Below are 17,156 nucleotides of genomic sequence, written 5' to 3' on the forward strand. Positions count from 1 at the left end.
TGATTTGTAAGCAAAAGTCTGATGTATTTGCAAATCCTATCTGGTCCACCCCCGCGAAAACGGGGTGCAATACTGTATCCAACTCTGACAGAAAGAAAGTTGGTTAGGAGCTAAGGCTGTCCCAGTTTAACTTGTCTTATATTTAAGAATTAAAAAATGTATTCTTTTTTTCTTTTTTACTGCAATCAACCGGTATAGTCAGTTGTTGAACCGAAATGAGGGATGTTCCGATAATGACCGAGGTGAGCGACGAGGAGCTGGTGGGAGGGTGGAAGCCGCGCCTAGGACCGCTGTCCGTGGCCGACAAGGTGGAACAGGCCGAGCTTCTCAAGCGCCAGGGTAACCTTCACGTTAAACAAGGCGAGCTCAAGCGCGCGCTGGCATCCTACGCCAAAGTGTTTGCTTACGTGAACGGCCTTTCCGTGGCTGGTGACTCTATGTCCCAATACGCGCAAGGGGCAGCAGGAATGACAGCTACACAGCAGCAAGGCTCGCAAATCCAAGCCGTCAAGGTGGCCGTGTGGGCCAACATGGCGCTGTGCTATTTGAAGCTCGGCACGCAGCCGGAGCGGGCGTTAAGCTGCTGTGACAAGGTGCTGGAGCTCGAGCCGCAGCACAATAAGGCACGCTTCCGCAAGGCACAGGCCATGGTGCAGCTTGTATACTACGAGAGCGCGTACAAGCTGCTGAGCGAGCTGCTGGAGGAGGAGCCCAAGAACGCTGCCGTGCGAAGCGAGATCCGAGCGCTACAAGCCAAGAAACGGGCATACGACGCTGAGGCCAGGGCGAAGGAGAAGAGCGCATTCGGCAGCATGTTTTAAGTAAGACAGAGAGTGGCGTGAGGACAAAACTGCTGATTCAATGCAGGAATATAAATCGTTTACTTATAGTAGCGGAGAGGTGTCACTCGTGTTGTAGTCCATGCTGCTCCTACGTCCGGAAGAAATGCGGTAGTACGCGAGACTTGATGGCCTCCATGAACTGCTGATAACCGTGGCCAAAGTGGTTCTCCATGCGCGGTATCACGAGATCCGACACGTCCACATTCACGCAACTCGCAGCGGCTGCAGCGGCAAAAGCGACGGCTTGGCAGCCAGCAGCCGCCGGGTTGTTCGGACCGGGGAGTTGCAACGCCCAGAACAGCTTGGATAACACGCCGTCGCGGGTCGAAAACACATTGATGAATTTACCTCTGTTTGGGTCGAGCGCGTTCGTGATGTTGTCTAGTCCCTGGGCTTCAGGGATGAACGCGCCGGCGAAGCTCACGGCGTTGGTGATCTGTGGCAAGCCCTCACCTTTTTTCTCTGCTCGAAACTTGGCCATCTCCTGGAAGGTGCTGTAGATGACGGCACCGCCTAGCGAGTGGCCTAACATCGAGACCTTACGATCGCGGAGCAGCACTGGTCGCTCCGCCAGCACATGGGCGAGTAGGATACCTACCTTCTCCGCCTTACCTTGCGCACTATGCCAAGGGTTCCCTGTGAAGTGTGCAACCATGGTTGACACGGACGAGCTGCCAATGTTGTCGTTGACGTGCGCGCAAAAATCATTCCAGGCGGCGGCGTCTCCGGCCTCCCATTGTACGGCGAAGACGGCGGCGTTCTGGTCTTCCTGTATCCATACGCGCCAATTCCGCGTCGGATCGTCGCTCTGCGTCATAAACCCATTGATGCAGAGCACTACGTGAGTGCAGGTGGCCACGTCTCCACTCAGCAGCTTGAACTGTAGCTGCTGCACGCGACGCTTCCGCTTGGCTACGTTGAAAGTCGCCATCGCGCCATCGTACGCGCTTGCCCACAGCGTGGTAGTCTTGGTAGTAGACGTCGGAGCGGCTGGCGGTCGCAACCAAGCATTGAGTGCCCCCAATGCACCGCCAACGGCCACAGCCGCCAGTTCCGAGTTTCCGATCGTCTCCTGTTCCTGCTCGTTACTCTGTACCCGAACGCGCTCTACGATGGCATCCACTTCTTGTATGAGGAGGGCAGACACGTGTTCGCGAACGTTGTCGGGCGGTGCTGAGGCAGAGCTGAGCGATACCTCGTACTCTTCAAGCTGCTGCGGCGATAGCAAGCCGCGATTCTTGAGCTCTCGGCAGTCAGCCAGCAGATCCATCTTTGGATTTATGCACACGTCACAGATTTACGGCTGTTCGGTAATGGAGTTTAGTGAAACCAAGACCTACTTTAACTCAGTACCGCAATTCTATCGCTAATGGCGATTCGCTATTACGCTTTGCGCATATGCAGCGTGCTCCGCGACGCGCCATCAGCGCTAATGGTGCTAGCCTATTGCCGTTGCTGGCACGTTGAAGTGGCTGCCCGTTTCCTTAGCCGTTGCGTCTCTTCGATGGATTGCCACGCTCGAGCTCACTTGCGCTCCTGCCGCGACGACTCCCTTGCTCGCAACTAATCGCTGGCCATGATGACGGGCGTTGTTGATCAATTGCCTGAACATTTGCTTCTTGAACACGTGTGCTGCTTCGTGCACCTTCAGGACCGCTGGCACGGCCTAGCGCGGGTCTCCAAGCGCTGGCGACGACTCACCCTCGCGTCCGTACATCGTGAGCAGCACGTGGACTTGGTGCGTCTACTTCGAGGCTTGCAGAGGTTTAACGTATCTAAGTGGATTCACTATTACAGACGTGGTGCACAGGAGAACACGAACTTGAAGCTGCCGCGGCCGTGCTGCTCGATTTCAAGTCGCAGCGTAGCAAGAGCGGTCGGAACTTGTGCGTGGAGACCTCACAACTGCAGAGCGTGGCGCTATACGGCCCGCGCGTCACGTCGCCACTGCTGTCGCATCTGGTTAAAGGTCTCGGCTGTGATCAACTCCGGCATGTGGACGTCGAGTCCAAGCAGATCTCAGACGTGGCACTCGAGCAACTCTGTCGTTGCGTGAGTCTACAGACGCTGTCGTTGCACTGCGTCAAACTTACGGACGAGTCGCTCATAGCCATCTCTCGAGCTTGTCCACAACTCACTAAGGTTGATCTGTCCGGCTGCTCGGGGGTGCGAGACGACGGCATCCTCGCCATCGCAGCCAACTGCCCCAAACTCCAGAAGATCAACCTCAATATGTGCCGACGGATCACAGACAGATCCATCATGGCATTGGCTCAACATGCATCACTATCGTTGGAAGAAATCATACTCGATCGCTGTCTGAAGGTTCGTGTATGTGCCTCCTCCGCTCGAAAAGAGTTGAACTGATCCACTGCTGTCTGTAGGTCTCTGGACCAGCCATTTGTTTCCTCATGAGGACGCAGCGCAGCCTTCGATCACTCTCGATCGCACGGTGTCCAAAGGTGCAAGGTGCCGACTTCTACAACCTTTCAGAAAAGGCTCAGAAGAAGTGGATCTGCAAACTCGCTACACTCGATCTGAGCGGCTGTGCAGGGCTAGATGATCGCGGTGCGGCTGCATTAATCACGGCCAACCGATACACACTACGATATCTTAATCTCGGAGCGCTGTCGTCTCTCGGCAGCGACACATTCACAGCTATCGCTCGATGCACCGAGCTCGAGTCACTTGACCTTTCACTGTGTCGGACACTACAGAACTGCGATCTCATGACAATCGCATCGGGGTGTCCACACCTCTCGACTCTGTTGCTGCAAGGCTGTGATGCTCTCGGTGACGTTGGACTCAAGGCGTTGGCGTCGCGAGCAGCCAATCTACAGCGACTGTCGCTCGAGTTCTGCTACAACATGACGGATGAAGGATTCGCGGCCGTGGTTTCGTATTGCCCAGACTTATTACATCTCAACATCAAGGCTTGCAACCAGCTCACAGTCGCGGCTTTCCGCGCTTTAACGCAACGAAAGGCCCCACTAGAAACGCTGTACATCGGAGCATGCGCCGATATGGAGACCACGGCAGCATACTTCTCCATCGTCAAGCACAAGTTCCCTCGGTGCCGAATCCACTTGGTCTGAGGCGTCTGATGTCCGCTCTGTGTAAAGTAGTGGTAACAAGAAGCATGCACTTCTACTATACCTTAGAACAGCATTTGTACCAGGACAATGGTGGACGTTCACTGCAGGCTTAAAACTATCGAGGAAGAGTGCCCTGTTTCGTCTTTATTTATCTGTCGAGTGGGCGTTTTGCGTGATTACTTTGAGAAACGAGCGCCAGTTGACAAAGCACAAGAGTGCAGGTGAAGCTTCAGCGAGACCATGTCAGGCCGCATCCCCAACGTCAGCACCCGGATCGTGCCAAAGAGCATCACGCTGCCCGAGACTGGGAGCTGTTTCGACACGACTGCGGTGGCTCCCAAGGTTGGCGAGAGAAATAAATAGTCCAGTTAAATCGACAGGAAATACGCTAATGAGGAAACTCTCTTGATGGTCTAGCGACGTACAACCGAAAAAGTAGACGACTCGGCACACATCAGCGCCTTCTCCTTGTCCAAACCGTCTAAACCACATACTACCGACACCTTCCTCCGTAAGGGTCAAGGAACAGGGGGAACGGTTGATCTGGAGAAAACGCTGAAGGTTTGCTGAAAAGCCGTGGAAAGTAGGAGCTGGCCGTCTATTAAACAGTTATTTGTACTCAATGATGACCTCCAGGCAGACAAGCACGAGACACTGTCACCGCGCTCGAGGTACCAGCAGCCTGCAGCATTTCGGGGGCGAGCTAACCCACCCGACACGTCGTTCCGAAGGTTAGTGAAGGAGAATGCCAATCTACGTTGGATTGCTGAAAACTTTCAATTGTGGATCACTTGAGCAGATTCTATGAGCGGGCTGACCTGCCGATCCAGATTGACCATGGAGGTGTACGCAATATGGTCGCCTGGAAGGTGGATATCACCAAGGTAAACATCTCAAGAGGCTCCTTGTTTGCCTTAAACAACCAAATCTAACTCAGCCTACTTCATATTTTTTTCTTCCTAGCTCGACTTCCACCACTATCTCCCCATTTTCTTCGATGGACTTCGTGAAGTGGAGGAGCCTTATGCCTTCCTGTCTGAACAAGGCATTAAGGACATGCTCATTAACGCTAGCAACAAGGTGCTGCCAGTTATCCCTCAGCTCATTATTCCGATCAAGAGTAGGTTCAACCTTCGCCAGCGACGACCAGAAAAATGAACTTACAAACTAACTTTACGTCGTTCGACCTGCTCTAGATGCCCTCAACACACGCAAAGCTGCGATCATCGTCAAGACTCTGCACATTTTGCAGCTCATGGTAACATGCGAGGCTGCGGCTCAACCAGGTAGCGGGCCAGGACTCATCGGTCAGGCGCTTGTGCCATACTATCGACAAATTCTTCCGGTGCTCAACATCTTCATCCGGAAGAATGGTAAGACCTCGCGTGGTGTTTTTGTACATTAGCTTGGCTTCTAACTCTTTTATTGACGTTGCAGATAACATTGGGGATGCCATCGACTACGGTCAGCGCAAGCAGTTGAACCTGGGTGACCTTATCCAACAGACTCTGGAGATCATGGAGTCTCACGGTGGTGATGACGCCTTCATCAACATCAAATATCTCGTCCCCACTTACCAGAGCGTGTGTGTGGGCTAGTCACAATAAATGACAGCGAGATGAGAGAGGATTCGAGTAACACCATCAAAGGAAACACTTAGGATCTTTGCGTGTTTCCACTCAGCTTTGCGTGCTTTTCCATTGCAATTCAGAAATTACTTCTTCTAGTACCTCCTGGTGCTGCTGACTTGGGGCGCATCCTCACTCGTGCACTAGCTTGTGGTCGCCCAGTCAATAATTGTGTGGTGCTGCGGGTTGGCTGCACCAATCTACGTCCGTCGACCTCGTCAGTCTCAGGAACTTCAATGATTCTCCCGCCCTTGGCTCCAAATTCCTCGCTTCGTCGAAGTCTCCGCTCCAACTCTTTGTTCGCTTTTCGAAAAGTGTTGAGCTCCGTCACGAGTGACGCATTCTGGAACGACAGGGCTGCTGCGAGTTTGTGTTTTTCACGGTTCCCAGCTTCCACTTGTCGACGTAGAGAGTGTTTGTTCTGCAGTAAGAAGCGGTTCTGACGGTGCAGTTCGGCGTTCACCTCATCGGGGGCCGAGTCTCCGCGAGCTTGTAGTGCGTCCAATTGCCGAGTCATTCGCTTGTGAAGACGACCAATCTCCGTCACAATTGCACTCTTCTCTTGCACGGCACTGCGTCGTACCAGCTCTCCTAGTTCTTCTTGCAGCACCACAATCGAGTGTCGAACTCGCTCCAAACGCTTACTCGTTGTCTCTAGTTCTCGTTCCTGTTTCCTCGCTAGTGAAGACGCCTCGACACGTAGTCGATCACTGATGTTTGCCTGTACCACAACCTCTTGGTTGGCATCATGCAGTTGGTTTAAATGCTCCTGCATCTGCACCAACTCTCGGTCTTTGGGTAGAATATGTTTCTGAAGAAGTTCCAGTTGTGAGCGATGAACACCATCCAAGCGCCGCAAGTTCTCGAGCACGCGTCGCTGTTCTGCGAGTTGAGCTACACTCTCATCTCTCTCACGCATGACTCTCGTAGTATGAGCCTTCTCGTCTGCCAACTTCTCACGTAGCATTTCGATTTCATGCAGTCGTTCATCAAAGTCGCAACACAATTGTTGTAACTCGTTGTCCTTCTGGTTGAGCGCTCCTAGCAGCATTTTAACTTGTTGGTTCAACGCTGCAGCCTTCCCGTTCTGCTCTGCTAATTGTGTTGCACCTTTCTGCTTCTCGGAGTCAATAGAATTGGCTAGTAGGCCCATTTGAACGAGCTGGTCTTGGTCTTGCTGACTTAGTACTTCTTGCAACTTCCTCTTGGTTAACTCCAGTTCATCGGCTAACCTCTTCTGGGCACCATCATAGTGAGCTTTCGCTTCCCGAAGCTTCTTCCTCCCTTCATATTCCAGCTGCACTTCTCGTTCTTGAGCTCGCGTGTGCTCGTCTTCAAGGTCCATCTTGGTAGCGTGGAGCTCTTCTCGTTGTGAATCACACTCTTTTTGTAGCATCTCTAGTGCTAACAAGTAATGGTCTTGAGCTGAGCGAGCGTCTTCGGATAATGTACGCAGCTGACTATCGCGTTCACGGATGGCTCCACCTAGTCGTACATCTAGTTCTGTACGCAGAGCTTTCTTCTCCTCTTTCGCCGTCCTTGCATGAGCTGCGAGTTCACTTTCCAGAGTACTCTCAAACTTTACTCGTTGCTCGCTCACTTGTCTGCTGAGCATTTCGTTCTCCATCTTAAACTGCTCCATTTCACAATCCAAATCCAGCAGCTTAAGGCGACTCAGTTCGACTTTGTTGCGGTCGTACACTGCCAATTCCTCAGGTTGGCAAATACTGGCAAAGACATTCGTGGACAGCTCATGGAGGTTTTGCTCGTCTCGAATGGCTGTCGCGATGGCGGATGAGCTCTCGGCCTCTCCAGAATTCGCTCGACAGAGCTTACAGGCCAGAACGACACCGTTCTGGGCATTGGAGAGTAGTAACCTTGATCGTGTAGCGTAGAAGAGCCCAACAACGGGAGCTGTGTGTAGGTCCACACGCTTGATGGCACGTGAAAGGAGTATCCTCGAGTGGCCCTCACCAGTTCGAGATCCTCGTTTCCTTTTCCAACTAAAGATTACTAAAGAACCAGTCGACGTTCCCGTGAAGAGCAGATTCGGGTATGCGTTCCCGTCGCTTCTGTTCGAGCTTAAACCAGTTCCAGATTCGAGTGCAGTGACCTCGAAAGGCACTTTTTCACCTGCACTCCCATCATTGAGGCTGTACAGTGCATCGAAGGCCAGTTGACCATTTACCCACGCTCGAACGATACTTTGACTGCTGCTTTCCCGTTTGGAAGCGCGTTTTTCAGCTGCGAACACAACATAGTCGTGACTCTCGTGGTCCATGTAACTACTGGTGAATGCCACAATGGTATTATCACGGGAAAGTTTCTGGGCCACACTCTGCGTTTCAACCAGATCTTCAGCTTCACCGCCGGACTGCCACCGTAATTGGCAGAGACGAAGTTCCCCCACTGCATCGACAGCGAAGAAGCTGCTGTCGTGAAGAGCCCAGTGGAAACGCTCAATACTTTCACGAAAATCTCGAAAAATACCAACGAGTTGCGGCTCACGCTGTACTCGGGACAAACTTTGGTACACAAAAATCGTCTTGTTGGTGGCATGTACAGCAGCAAAGAGCGCACCACTGGGGCTATACTGAGCGAGTGTGAGATGCTTTTGGGGCATCTCAAAGGCCAGACGTAGAGAGTCTTGGAGTACGAAAAAAATCTGAAATCTTGACGAAAAAGTCATGAGTAACTCTGACCCTGAAGGGTGGATGTCCACACTTAGAGGCGCTTGTTGTTCTAGCGTATGAGCTATAAAGCACTCGTGGCAATCTGTCTGACTCCACACATGAACTGCAGCATCTCCGTCGGGTAAACGACAAGCAGCAGCAAAGCAAGGACGTCTGGAGGCTGCACTCAGTTTCTCCATTTCTTGCGATAATGGCGTAGACGACAATGAACTCAATGCGATTGTTTCATCATCACTGCGTAAAAGACACAAATTACTGAGATCGTACGATCCATAGCCCCGTTCAGTACAGCAAAGCAGCATTGCAGCCGCAGGGTCTGTCATCACGCTCAGAATCCGCTCGCTACGGGTACAATTAAAGTCAGGTTTTACCGTGGTTTTTAGAGTTGCTTTATGATACGTACGTGTTTGGCACTCGCACGCGACGTTGGAGATGCAATTCCTTTTCGTTTGCTTTAAGCATTTTAGATACGATACGGACAACCGATACAAGGCCGTGGGTGCCTCCTACGACGACTCCTTCGCCATTATTCAAAGGGCTCATGCACAGCATTTTGCCCAAACCTTTATGAACTGCACGCAACGTTTGAACCAGCTCAGCGTTCATTATCAACTGCACGTCTCCGTCTTCCAGGAGTCCAACTAGCACATCTTCCGGTAGCCATGCGTGGTCGGCATAATTGACAACATTCTTGGCTTTAGTCTCGTCGCCGGATTTGAAACTTGCAAGCGATTTGAGTGTATACTGACACATCGTCCAGATACGCAGTAGATTCCCTCCACTTGTGGACAATTGGGCCATATCAATGACGTTAAATCGGACTCGAGACACCCGGCAATGCACATCAGAGAGCGCAACTTGTCGGCCCCGCCCCCAATCCCACACACCAAGACTCCAATTCGAATTCGCAGCTTGAGCACTCACTAACTTTCCGTCAGGTGATAAGGCTGTACTAACGAGTCGATCTGTCCAAGTTACAGCCAGAGTCTTGAGTAAAGCAATACGTCGAGTACTCCCACCTTTTGTCGGATTGATTCTCGTTGTGACGCTGTAGACGGTGATGGAGGCGGGGGAGTTCGTGCTGTCAGGATTCCCATCGCCACTTTTCATTTTCACTGCTGCTCGACAGACCGAAAGGTGTTGACGTTTCCCACACAATGCCACCGCTGTGATCTCCCCGAGACATCCCGTTGTTTGATCCTGTGCCGTGACGAAGCTCAGCTCCTGGGTCTGCGTATTCTGCAGTACGACACACTTGCCGATGACCAGTACAAGTTCGTAGCGACTCAGAGGCAGAATCGCATCACGGAACGACGTGTCCACGCCATTCCCATTCACTGCTACCAACGTCGGTGGCGATGCAAAGTCAGTCATTTCACCGAGCTCGCATAAAAGACTGAATTTCCTTGTTCGGACCTCTATAAATACGGCGCCGAGTAGATTATTTGCCCCCCCTTGAACTCCAACAACTAACGATAATGTCCTCGCAGGACTCGACGATCCGATCGCGCCTTGATTTGCTGAAGCAACAGTGTTGGGCGCTCTGTGATGGTGATGTCGAAAGAGGGTCCAAGGTCGAGAGGATGACCGAGTTTCTCTCATCTATACAACTATGGAAGGAGCGTTCGCTGAATCAAGTACTCGAGGCATTGGACAAAGCTGGCGTTCAGTCCATAGACAGCCACATCGAGGCGATGGAGCACCATGAGAAGGCAGCTTTACACCTTTTCGAATTGACTCGGGGGTTGCTTCATAGCATCTTGCACGGTATAAATCTTCTTGTGGATGACTCTGTAGACGATCTCGAAGCTCTCGTGGATTGTATCGTCAGTTGCAGATTGGAAAAACAACAACAAGTTTACGACGATCTTGTGAAAGGCTTAAAAAGTGAGAACCACGAACTCGCGACAACATGCCGACATCTACAAAGCACAAAATTATCCCTCGAGGGGCGTCTTGAGTTGCTTGAAAACTCTTCAGGTGCTGGTGACGCCATTCTGTGCGATAAACTACGTGGTCGAATACAGCATTTGGTGATTCGACAGCGTGAACTCTCAACGGAGCTCGAAAGTGCAGCGCGGGAGCGTGTAAAGCATCGACGAGAACTAGAAAAGGCCAAAACGCAACAAGCAGAATCTCAGAGATCCTTAGCATTAACAAGAGCGATGCACGACAAGGAGACCAGCCAACTCGCTGCGATCATCAACCTCAATCATTCTCAAGTTGCTCAGATTCTGGATGCGTCTAAAAACGCTACAGACTCGAAACACTACCAGGAATCGCTGGAGAGGTTTGATCCCATGTCAGGGTGCACGATCGTCCACTTGGCTCCAGTTTCGCCTCCGCAAAAGCCTCCTAATTCTCCGTCCTCCACTTCTCACCGACGTTCGATCTCACCAGTACTGACAGCGTCACTCGTTCAGAAGAAACAAGGACCACCAGCAACTAAACCTAGACAACGAGCGGAACGACCCAAATCTGCAACAACTAGAAGTGCCAGACCCACTTTTTCAGCTCGCCACCAACATCTATACGCTTCTGAACTTCACAAAACTAGGAAATGGTGTAATTCTTAAACCATCGGTAGGAATGACCCTGTTTTGTCCAATTCTTTGCTAGTTGCTTCCTCCTGTAGTTGTGGGTAGTTCGCAGTCTTCTTCTTCGTCTCTGATAGAAAATCCGCATGACTTTTTAGCTCCGTACACGACGTGGTAGGTCTTTGCTTTTCTCCCGTATTTTGAGGCAACGGTACCGCGTATTTCCCATATAAACTGAAATTCAGCGTTCCTTCCAAACCAGAAGGTGGACTAGCTGTTAGCGGGGCAGTGGAAATGGGCCGAGCAAGTGTCACTGTAGCAAAACGCGCTTGTCGATCTCGGCCACGTTTGAGGTTCTGCCATTTCTCGCTCCGAGACGACGCAAAGGATCGAACCGAGGACACAAATTCTTCTTGAAAAGCCTCAGCCTCCACCACAGCAGCTCGAAATCCGTGAGATCGATACTGGTTTTCCACTTTCTGCCGTCGTTGGTCACGTCCTCGAAGTTTGTGCTGCTCTTCTGTGTACACTCGATCTCTATACTCTCGAGCAGCAAGGGAAAACAATTTCTTGGGCGTCTCTCTCGCTACTTGGAGAAGTTCTTCGACTTCTTCCGGTTTTCTTGTCTTCTTCGCATCCACAGGCGTCGTAATTGGTCGTCGGTTACCTTGCGAACGAGTGGGCGCCATTGCCCGAGCTGCGCGTTTCTGGCTGCGCTGTTCTCTCTTCATGTCGAAAATGTGCTCAGCCAAGTCGGTTTTGAGCGCCATGAGCTCATTTTCAGCCGCTCCAAGTCTCTCTGTAGCCACCAGAAGCTCAGCTAACGTTGCCAGTTGCGCTCGATGGAACTGATCTCGTTCTGCTAGTGCAAAATTCCTCTGAGAGTCCGAGATTGCAGCAGCCACTTCAGCCCTTTGCCAGTTGTGAGCAGCTTGTTCCTGATGCTTGACACTCTCCTGCATCTTCACTAAGATCTCGTTTCGATGAGCTTTTATCGCTTCTATTTCCTCCTGGAATCTCACACTCGCTCTCTCGACGTTTGCCTGCACCACTCTCAACTCCTTTAACTGCTCTGTAAGACACGCTCTCTCCACTTCAAGCTGCTGGTTCATCTCGCTTTCGAGGTTGAGCTGCTGTCGAACACGTTGATAAGACTCGAGTGTGAGCACATGAGCGCTCTTCTCTTCAGCCAATTGAGTTTGCACGGCCTGAATTTCCAGCCTCGTGGCCTCAAGTCGAAGGTTTTTATCGTTGTTCTGTGTCTCTAGATGTTGGGCTCGTAGTGTGAGATCTTCCAGCTCAACTTGAAGTGTACCGAGCTTGTCTTCCCACACGCTACTTCCTCCGCGTAGTCGAATAACTTCAGCTACTGCAGAATGACCCCAATGGGTTGCAAGGTCTAATGCTGTACACCCAGCTGCGTTCTTGGTCTTGAGACTCGCCCCTGCTGCCAGCAGCAACTTGGTCAAGTCCATTCGACCCCAGAAGCACGCGAGATGGAGCAGCGTTTGCCCTCCAGCATCAAAGTGATCGACATCTACACCTGGGACGGCCAACAATTCGGCCACGCGAGCACGATCATTATCGAAGATGGCGTCGCGAACGAGTTCGTAGTGGGTCTCAGAGACCGTAGATGCAGGTGCAGGCATATCCGATAGTAATAGACTGCGGCGTGATTCAATTCAATATTTTTAGTCAAAACCACGGCCAAGCATCAAGGGTCTAAGAACTAAGAAGATCACAATTTTCCTGCTGAGAAATGACTGTCGAAGTTATTCTCCCAGAGACTTGCAAACGATATCCATCACCCCAAGTCGGAAGCTGCCAAAAACGCACATCAAATGCTATGGGTGGATTGATGATCAACGCGTCTATTTCAGCATCGAAATGGCCATAAGACGTTTTTCTTCGTTACGCTCAGAACGAGTTCTAGTGTGAGGTGATCTCTCCGCTACCGAGACCCTGAGTGTCGAGGATATTTATCATGATGGAGGGGAGCGCCATGGGAGACTTCGCCAATCGGTGAGTGAATAACTAAGTGCAAAGTTGAATGCACGAGCTCACGGTAGTGTTTGTAACGTCAGACTCAAACTGGAGTTCGAAGACCAGGACTCCGAGGCCAGTGAGGGCGACGAGTGTCAAGACTGGTTTGTCAATGATTCACCTAAGCGTAATATTGCACCCCGTATGGATGACGAGTCATCTCCCAAGCGTGATCGTACTAGAGACGCAACAGTTCCACCAAGAACAACGCGATCGGTTAGCAGTCGGCCCCAGGCAGTAGCGAAAGTGTCCGACACAAAACCACTAGCTGACGAGGTTTGTGCGCTCAAATTTAGGCGGTTAGACTGTCAATGGGAGGGAATGTAACTTGCTTATCACGCCAGGACTACGAAGACTGTGACGCGTGCAGTGGCCCGATGGCATTTTTACACCACACGCCACCAACGTTCTCCATTCTAGTGATGGAGTTTGGATCGGGAGTTGACGTTCCTCGCTACGGGACGAAGTTTTTCCGGATCTACATCCCGCAGGTTCACAATAATCAGAAGGAGTTTTGTATTTTTGCAAGGAAGCGACTAGGCAAGTACAAATATCGATTCAGGTAAGGACGATAGTCAAGCTGGAGACGTGGGAGTGTACTGTACTGATCAATATTTTTGTCAGTTTGGACGAGAAATTCACGACGAGCTGGACGGACTCTTTGTACGATGGTCGAGTGCTCATGACGTCGTCTGTAGACACGAAGCGCTTTCGACTCTTGGCCGCCAAGTCAGCGGGTCGAGTTCATTATGACATTAAGCAGGAGACGAGAAAGCAGGAGCTGAGTGTTCGGCTGAACTCCTCGGTATGGCCGGCACATTAGTGGTATTTTAGTGGTACTAAAGATTTGTTTCTGTAGTCCACTCGATTCAACTTCTTCCGAGCACGCGCCGCGTCTGTTGATAACAAGAGCGAGGTCTACCGCTCCAACATTCAGGTAAGTCTGCGTTGGAACAATGAGGTCCTAGACGCTTAAGTAATCACCGCTTTCCCCATACTCGCTCTAGAAATTCATTAATCCGATGGCGGACGTTCGGTGCTCGAAAACCAACTACACTTTATTCAAGATGGAGAAAGAGGGCGTGGGTGTATCGTTTTAGCACACTGAGAACTTTACACGGTTGCCTAACGTCTTCGTCGATGAGCAGGAAGTGGGTGCGCAGAAGTACGTCATCTCGTACATGCAACCTTTTTCACTTTTCCTCAGGTAATGATGGCTTTTTTTTCTCTTAAGTTAGACAGAGAAGAAGCTAACTTGTGGTTATGGTGGTCGTTTAATTGCGCTCGTATTAGCTGCTGTATCGCTGTGGGCGTCGAAGCGCATCTACTGGAGTGATAAACACTATTACGTCAAGAGCAGTTCACAATCAACAGTCAAAGCATCCAGTGATTCTTAGTGACTTTTGACCCAGCTTCCTCTCGCATCTAGCGGGACAAGACTGTAGGACGCTGCTTGAGTGACTGGCTGATCGACAACATCATCTCAATTCCACGCAGATCGCGGACTGCATCTTTGATCTGTGAATCTCTCTGACACAGCTTGGCTAGCAAAATGGCTACATTCTTGCGAGCCGGCCCATCGGATAGTTCTTGTAGAGATTTCACGAGAACAGCGAGATTCCCTTTGCTTTTGAAGGCCAGAGAGTCCTCTGAGGTGTCGTCAGACTGCATAGCGATCAAAACCTTCACAATATTCCCAACGAGTCGTTCGCTTGCAGCTGTCTCTCCAGTTGGCCGATTGTAGGATTTTTGAGAATTTGCAAGTTTGATCACTTGAATCAGCAGACACACAGCATTTCTCTCACGTAAGAAAGCACAAACACTTGTGAGGTGCGCGCACCAGCCAAAGTGGCACCAGATTTGTGCACAAAGTTGCCAGAGCTCGGTCGGAAGTGTAGCCATTTTGTCACTGAAGCTCGAGTTGGCGTATTCACACACCGTAAAGAGTTTCGACAGCAGGACATTGCTTGTTAGACGGTCTAAAATGTCTCCTTTGACAGTGCTCGCACCTCGACAAACAGAGTGGAGGCGACAGAGAAGGCTCGCGGTGCGGGACAAGACGAGGATTGACTCGCAGCAACTCGACGCACTCGCTCGTGTGAGGATTTTTTCCACCGTGTCCACGATCCCAAACTCCAGGAGATCGTGATTCCTCACTTTCGAATCTTCAGCAAACGAGAGGTTCAGCAACGCCCCAAGTGCTCGCTCAGAGCATGTGTAGTCCGTTGGTCCTGACAGGTTTCCGTCTTGTGCGATTCGCAGTAATACCTTCACAAGGTTTCGACGAATTTCCTTACAGCTGTCGCTCTCGACAGTCTTGCGGATCCGTTTATCCGTAGACAAATTGGTCATGAAACCCAGTACATTGCGCAGTAACTCGACCGACTGGGCACTGCATTTGGTGTCTAGCGCCTGAACGATGGCTGACAGACAGTCCAGACCACGACTGCTACTTGCTTGGATGCCAGAGTTATCGCTGCTTAAAGCAAAGCAGATGCTTGATGCAGCCAGCGCTATTGCGAGTTTTGAGTTCCTTTCGTCGGTCGACAAATTGCTAGCTTTCGTGGGAAGATACAGAGCTGTCAGCAGTGAAGAAATCACCTTAACCGATGAAAGTAGCGCGTTTCGCCAGCTCTTGGAGTCCACAACTTGCTCCAGAAAGTGAACGACGCTTGCCTGGACGATCCATTGTGAAGTCGAGGTTGCTCTCTTCCCCAGATTTCCAACAAAAGCCAGGGTTTCTGTTCGAAACGCTACGTTACGGAACATTACGACTTGATTACGCGGAGTGTCGGCCACTGAAGCTGCCGCACAGTTGATCATGACGCTTAAAATGACGTCGTGAGTTTGTAGACAAGATTTGTCGTCTCCCTCTCTGGGGAACATTAGAGTAGATGAAATACGATCACAGAGCTTATCCATCTCGCCAGAAGTCCTAAACTTTGCTCGAACATGCTCGTTTCTCTCTATGAAAGGCAGTACAAGATCATAGGCTACCCAGGCGTCCAACACTGTTGCAGTAGTGTAGTCGTCCATCTTCTTGAGTACTTCAAGAGAGAATCGCAGCTCTTCAATGGATGACGGACCCAGCGAAACTTCCACTTTGCCACGCTTGCTTAGCGCTGTATCCAGCTCGCAGTTGGTGATGGAATCTTCATAGTCGCCAACGATAATAGAGTGTTGCTCTGCTATGTCCACGTTCTCTCCGTCTAGCGCAAAGGCCTTTCGCATGTCATCTGCAGCTTCCTTGAGTCTCTTCTGACGGTGCCATGCTGTAGCGCGACGAGAGAGAGCTTTCACATAGCCCTCGTCAACGTACAACGTACGAGTGCAAACCTCAACGCAGTCGTCTAGTTGATCAAGTCGCAAATAACACTGCGCAATGTTGGCCAGCACCGCCACGTTGAAAGGGGAGGCTTTCAGCGCCTCCATGTAAGTTTTGATGGCATCTGGATACTGTTTCTTCTTGTAAAAGTGATTGCCTTTTTGCCTCAAACCTGCAGCAAATACAGCGCTTTACTTAGAATATGAGCTGAAACAATGGACTATCGGTACTCACGCTCTGCCGTGCGGGCTTTTTCCTCCTGAGATCGTTGCCGCTCCTCCATGTCCTTCTTGAACTGGTTGCAAAACTCAGGATTGATGTCCTCAAACTCGCGGTTGCGCAGCTTCTCAAGCTCAGCATTCCGCTCAGCTTTCTCCTGCAGAGAGACAGAGTCTTCAGGCACCCATTGATTCCACAACGAGTAGTCGTTGGCGTCACGATTTTTGTAGGCTGCAAGAATCCGATTAGCCCATTGTGAGCTCTTGCTCACTTTGTTCTCCTTGCCCTCGTTCTCCTCGGCGTCTCGCATCGAGTAGAGTAATTCGGCTCTATTCCACCAAGTATCATGTTCTTCCTGCTTCTCCTTTTGCTCACGCTCCTCCTCTCGCTTGCAGCGCTCCTCTTCTCTTTTGCTTCGTTCCTTGCGTTCCAATTCCTCCTGTTCCGGTGTCTTGTATCCTGGAATCTGTAGCAGCCCATCAAGTCATTACCGCATCATCAACTCTCCACCTTAGAAATAAATGTAGTCGAGTACGTTGCACTTGAGCGGGTCAAACGTGCCCTCCTTGATGTCCTTCATGGCCTTTGAGATCTACAACAGACAGACGTGAGACGAGACCCCCCCCCAGCTAAATCAACGCTACCGTACCAGATCCATGCGGTTTGCAAAGTCCTCCACCTCCTGCGGTGAGATGCCAGAGCGGTGCTCCATGTCTAGCGCCTTGATCGGGTCCATCTCGCTGCGATAGTCTCAAATGACAGCAGTCAAGGATC

The 17,156-nt window shown here is 51.0% G+C and overlaps 8 protein-coding genes across 8 annotated transcripts; 4 read left to right on the plus strand and 4 right to left on the minus strand.

Annotated features, from left to right (window-relative positions):
- Positions 1-211: 211 nt before the first annotated feature.
- PITG_12565 (uncharacterized protein) lies at positions 212-892 on the plus strand (the record flags this gene model as incomplete). The annotated part of the gene is made up of 1 exon (XM_002900391.1): positions 212-892. One exon carries the CDS (start codon positions 234-236, stop codon positions 819-821), a length of 588 nt encoding a protein of 195 aa, XP_002900437.1.
- A 38-nt stretch (positions 893-930) lies between these two features.
- Positions 931-2,112, minus strand: PITG_12566 (uncharacterized protein; the record flags this gene model as incomplete). Its single annotated transcript, XM_002900392.1, has 1 exon — positions 931-2,112. The coding sequence occupies one exon, from the start codon at positions 2,110-2,112 to the stop codon at positions 931-933; it is 1,182 nt and encodes a 393-aa protein (XP_002900438.1).
- A 286-nt stretch (positions 2,113-2,398) lies between these two features.
- Positions 2,399-3,937, plus strand: PITG_12567 (sporangia induced conserved hypothetical protein; the record flags this gene model as incomplete). The annotated part of the gene is made up of 3 exons (XM_002900393.1): positions 2,399-2,580; positions 2,640-3,167; positions 3,227-3,937. 3 exons carry the CDS (start codon positions 2,422-2,424, stop codon positions 3,935-3,937), a joined length of 1,398 nt encoding a protein of 465 aa, XP_002900439.1.
- Positions 3,938-4,177: 240 nt separating this feature from the next.
- Positions 4,178-5,601, plus strand: PITG_12568 (sporangia induced parkin coregulated protein; the record flags this gene model as incomplete). Its single annotated transcript, XM_002900394.1, has 7 exons — positions 4,178-4,279; positions 4,355-4,498; positions 4,574-4,668; positions 4,737-4,821; positions 4,901-5,057; positions 5,134-5,310; positions 5,375-5,601. 7 exons carry the CDS (start codon positions 4,178-4,180, stop codon positions 5,533-5,535), a joined length of 921 nt encoding a protein of 306 aa, XP_002900440.1.
- A 291-nt stretch (positions 5,602-5,892) lies between these two features.
- Positions 5,893-9,632, minus strand: PITG_12569 (uncharacterized protein; the record flags this gene model as incomplete). Its single annotated transcript, XM_002900395.1, has 3 exons — positions 5,893-5,922; positions 5,963-8,596; positions 8,658-9,632. 3 exons carry the CDS (start codon positions 9,630-9,632, stop codon positions 5,893-5,895), a joined length of 3,639 nt encoding a protein of 1,212 aa, XP_002900441.1.
- A 1,198-nt stretch (positions 9,633-10,830) lies between these two features.
- Positions 10,831-12,444, minus strand: PITG_12570 (uncharacterized protein; the record flags this gene model as incomplete). Its single annotated transcript, XM_002900396.1, has 2 exons — positions 10,831-11,746; positions 11,855-12,444. 2 exons carry the CDS (start codon positions 12,442-12,444, stop codon positions 10,831-10,833), a joined length of 1,506 nt encoding a protein of 501 aa, XP_002900442.1.
- Positions 12,445-12,779: 335 nt separating this feature from the next.
- On the plus strand, positions 12,780-14,174 carry PITG_12571 (uncharacterized protein; the record flags this gene model as incomplete). Its single annotated transcript, XM_002900397.1, has 8 exons — positions 12,780-12,817; positions 12,880-13,114; positions 13,183-13,400; positions 13,463-13,643; positions 13,698-13,775; positions 13,846-13,920; positions 13,987-14,045; positions 14,132-14,174. The coding sequence occupies 8 exons, from the start codon at positions 12,780-12,782 to the stop codon at positions 14,172-14,174; spliced, it is 927 nt and encodes a 308-aa protein (XP_002900443.1).
- Positions 14,175-14,263: 89 nt separating this feature from the next.
- On the minus strand, positions 14,264-17,118 carry PITG_12572 (uncharacterized protein; the record flags this gene model as incomplete). The annotated part of the gene is made up of 5 exons (XM_002900398.1): positions 14,264-15,705; positions 15,748-16,335; positions 16,398-16,848; positions 16,918-16,974; positions 17,032-17,118. The coding sequence occupies 5 exons, from the start codon at positions 17,116-17,118 to the stop codon at positions 14,264-14,266; spliced, it is 2,625 nt and encodes an 874-aa protein (XP_002900444.1).
- Between the last annotated feature and the right edge of the window lie 38 nt (positions 17,119-17,156).

The sequence above is a fragment of the Phytophthora infestans genome, genomic scaffold (genome assembly GCF_000142945.1).
Source record: "Phytophthora infestans T30-4 supercont1.26 genomic scaffold, whole genome shotgun sequence".
Taxonomy (NCBI): Eukaryota; Oomycota; class Peronosporomycetes; order Peronosporales; family Peronosporaceae; genus Phytophthora; species Phytophthora infestans.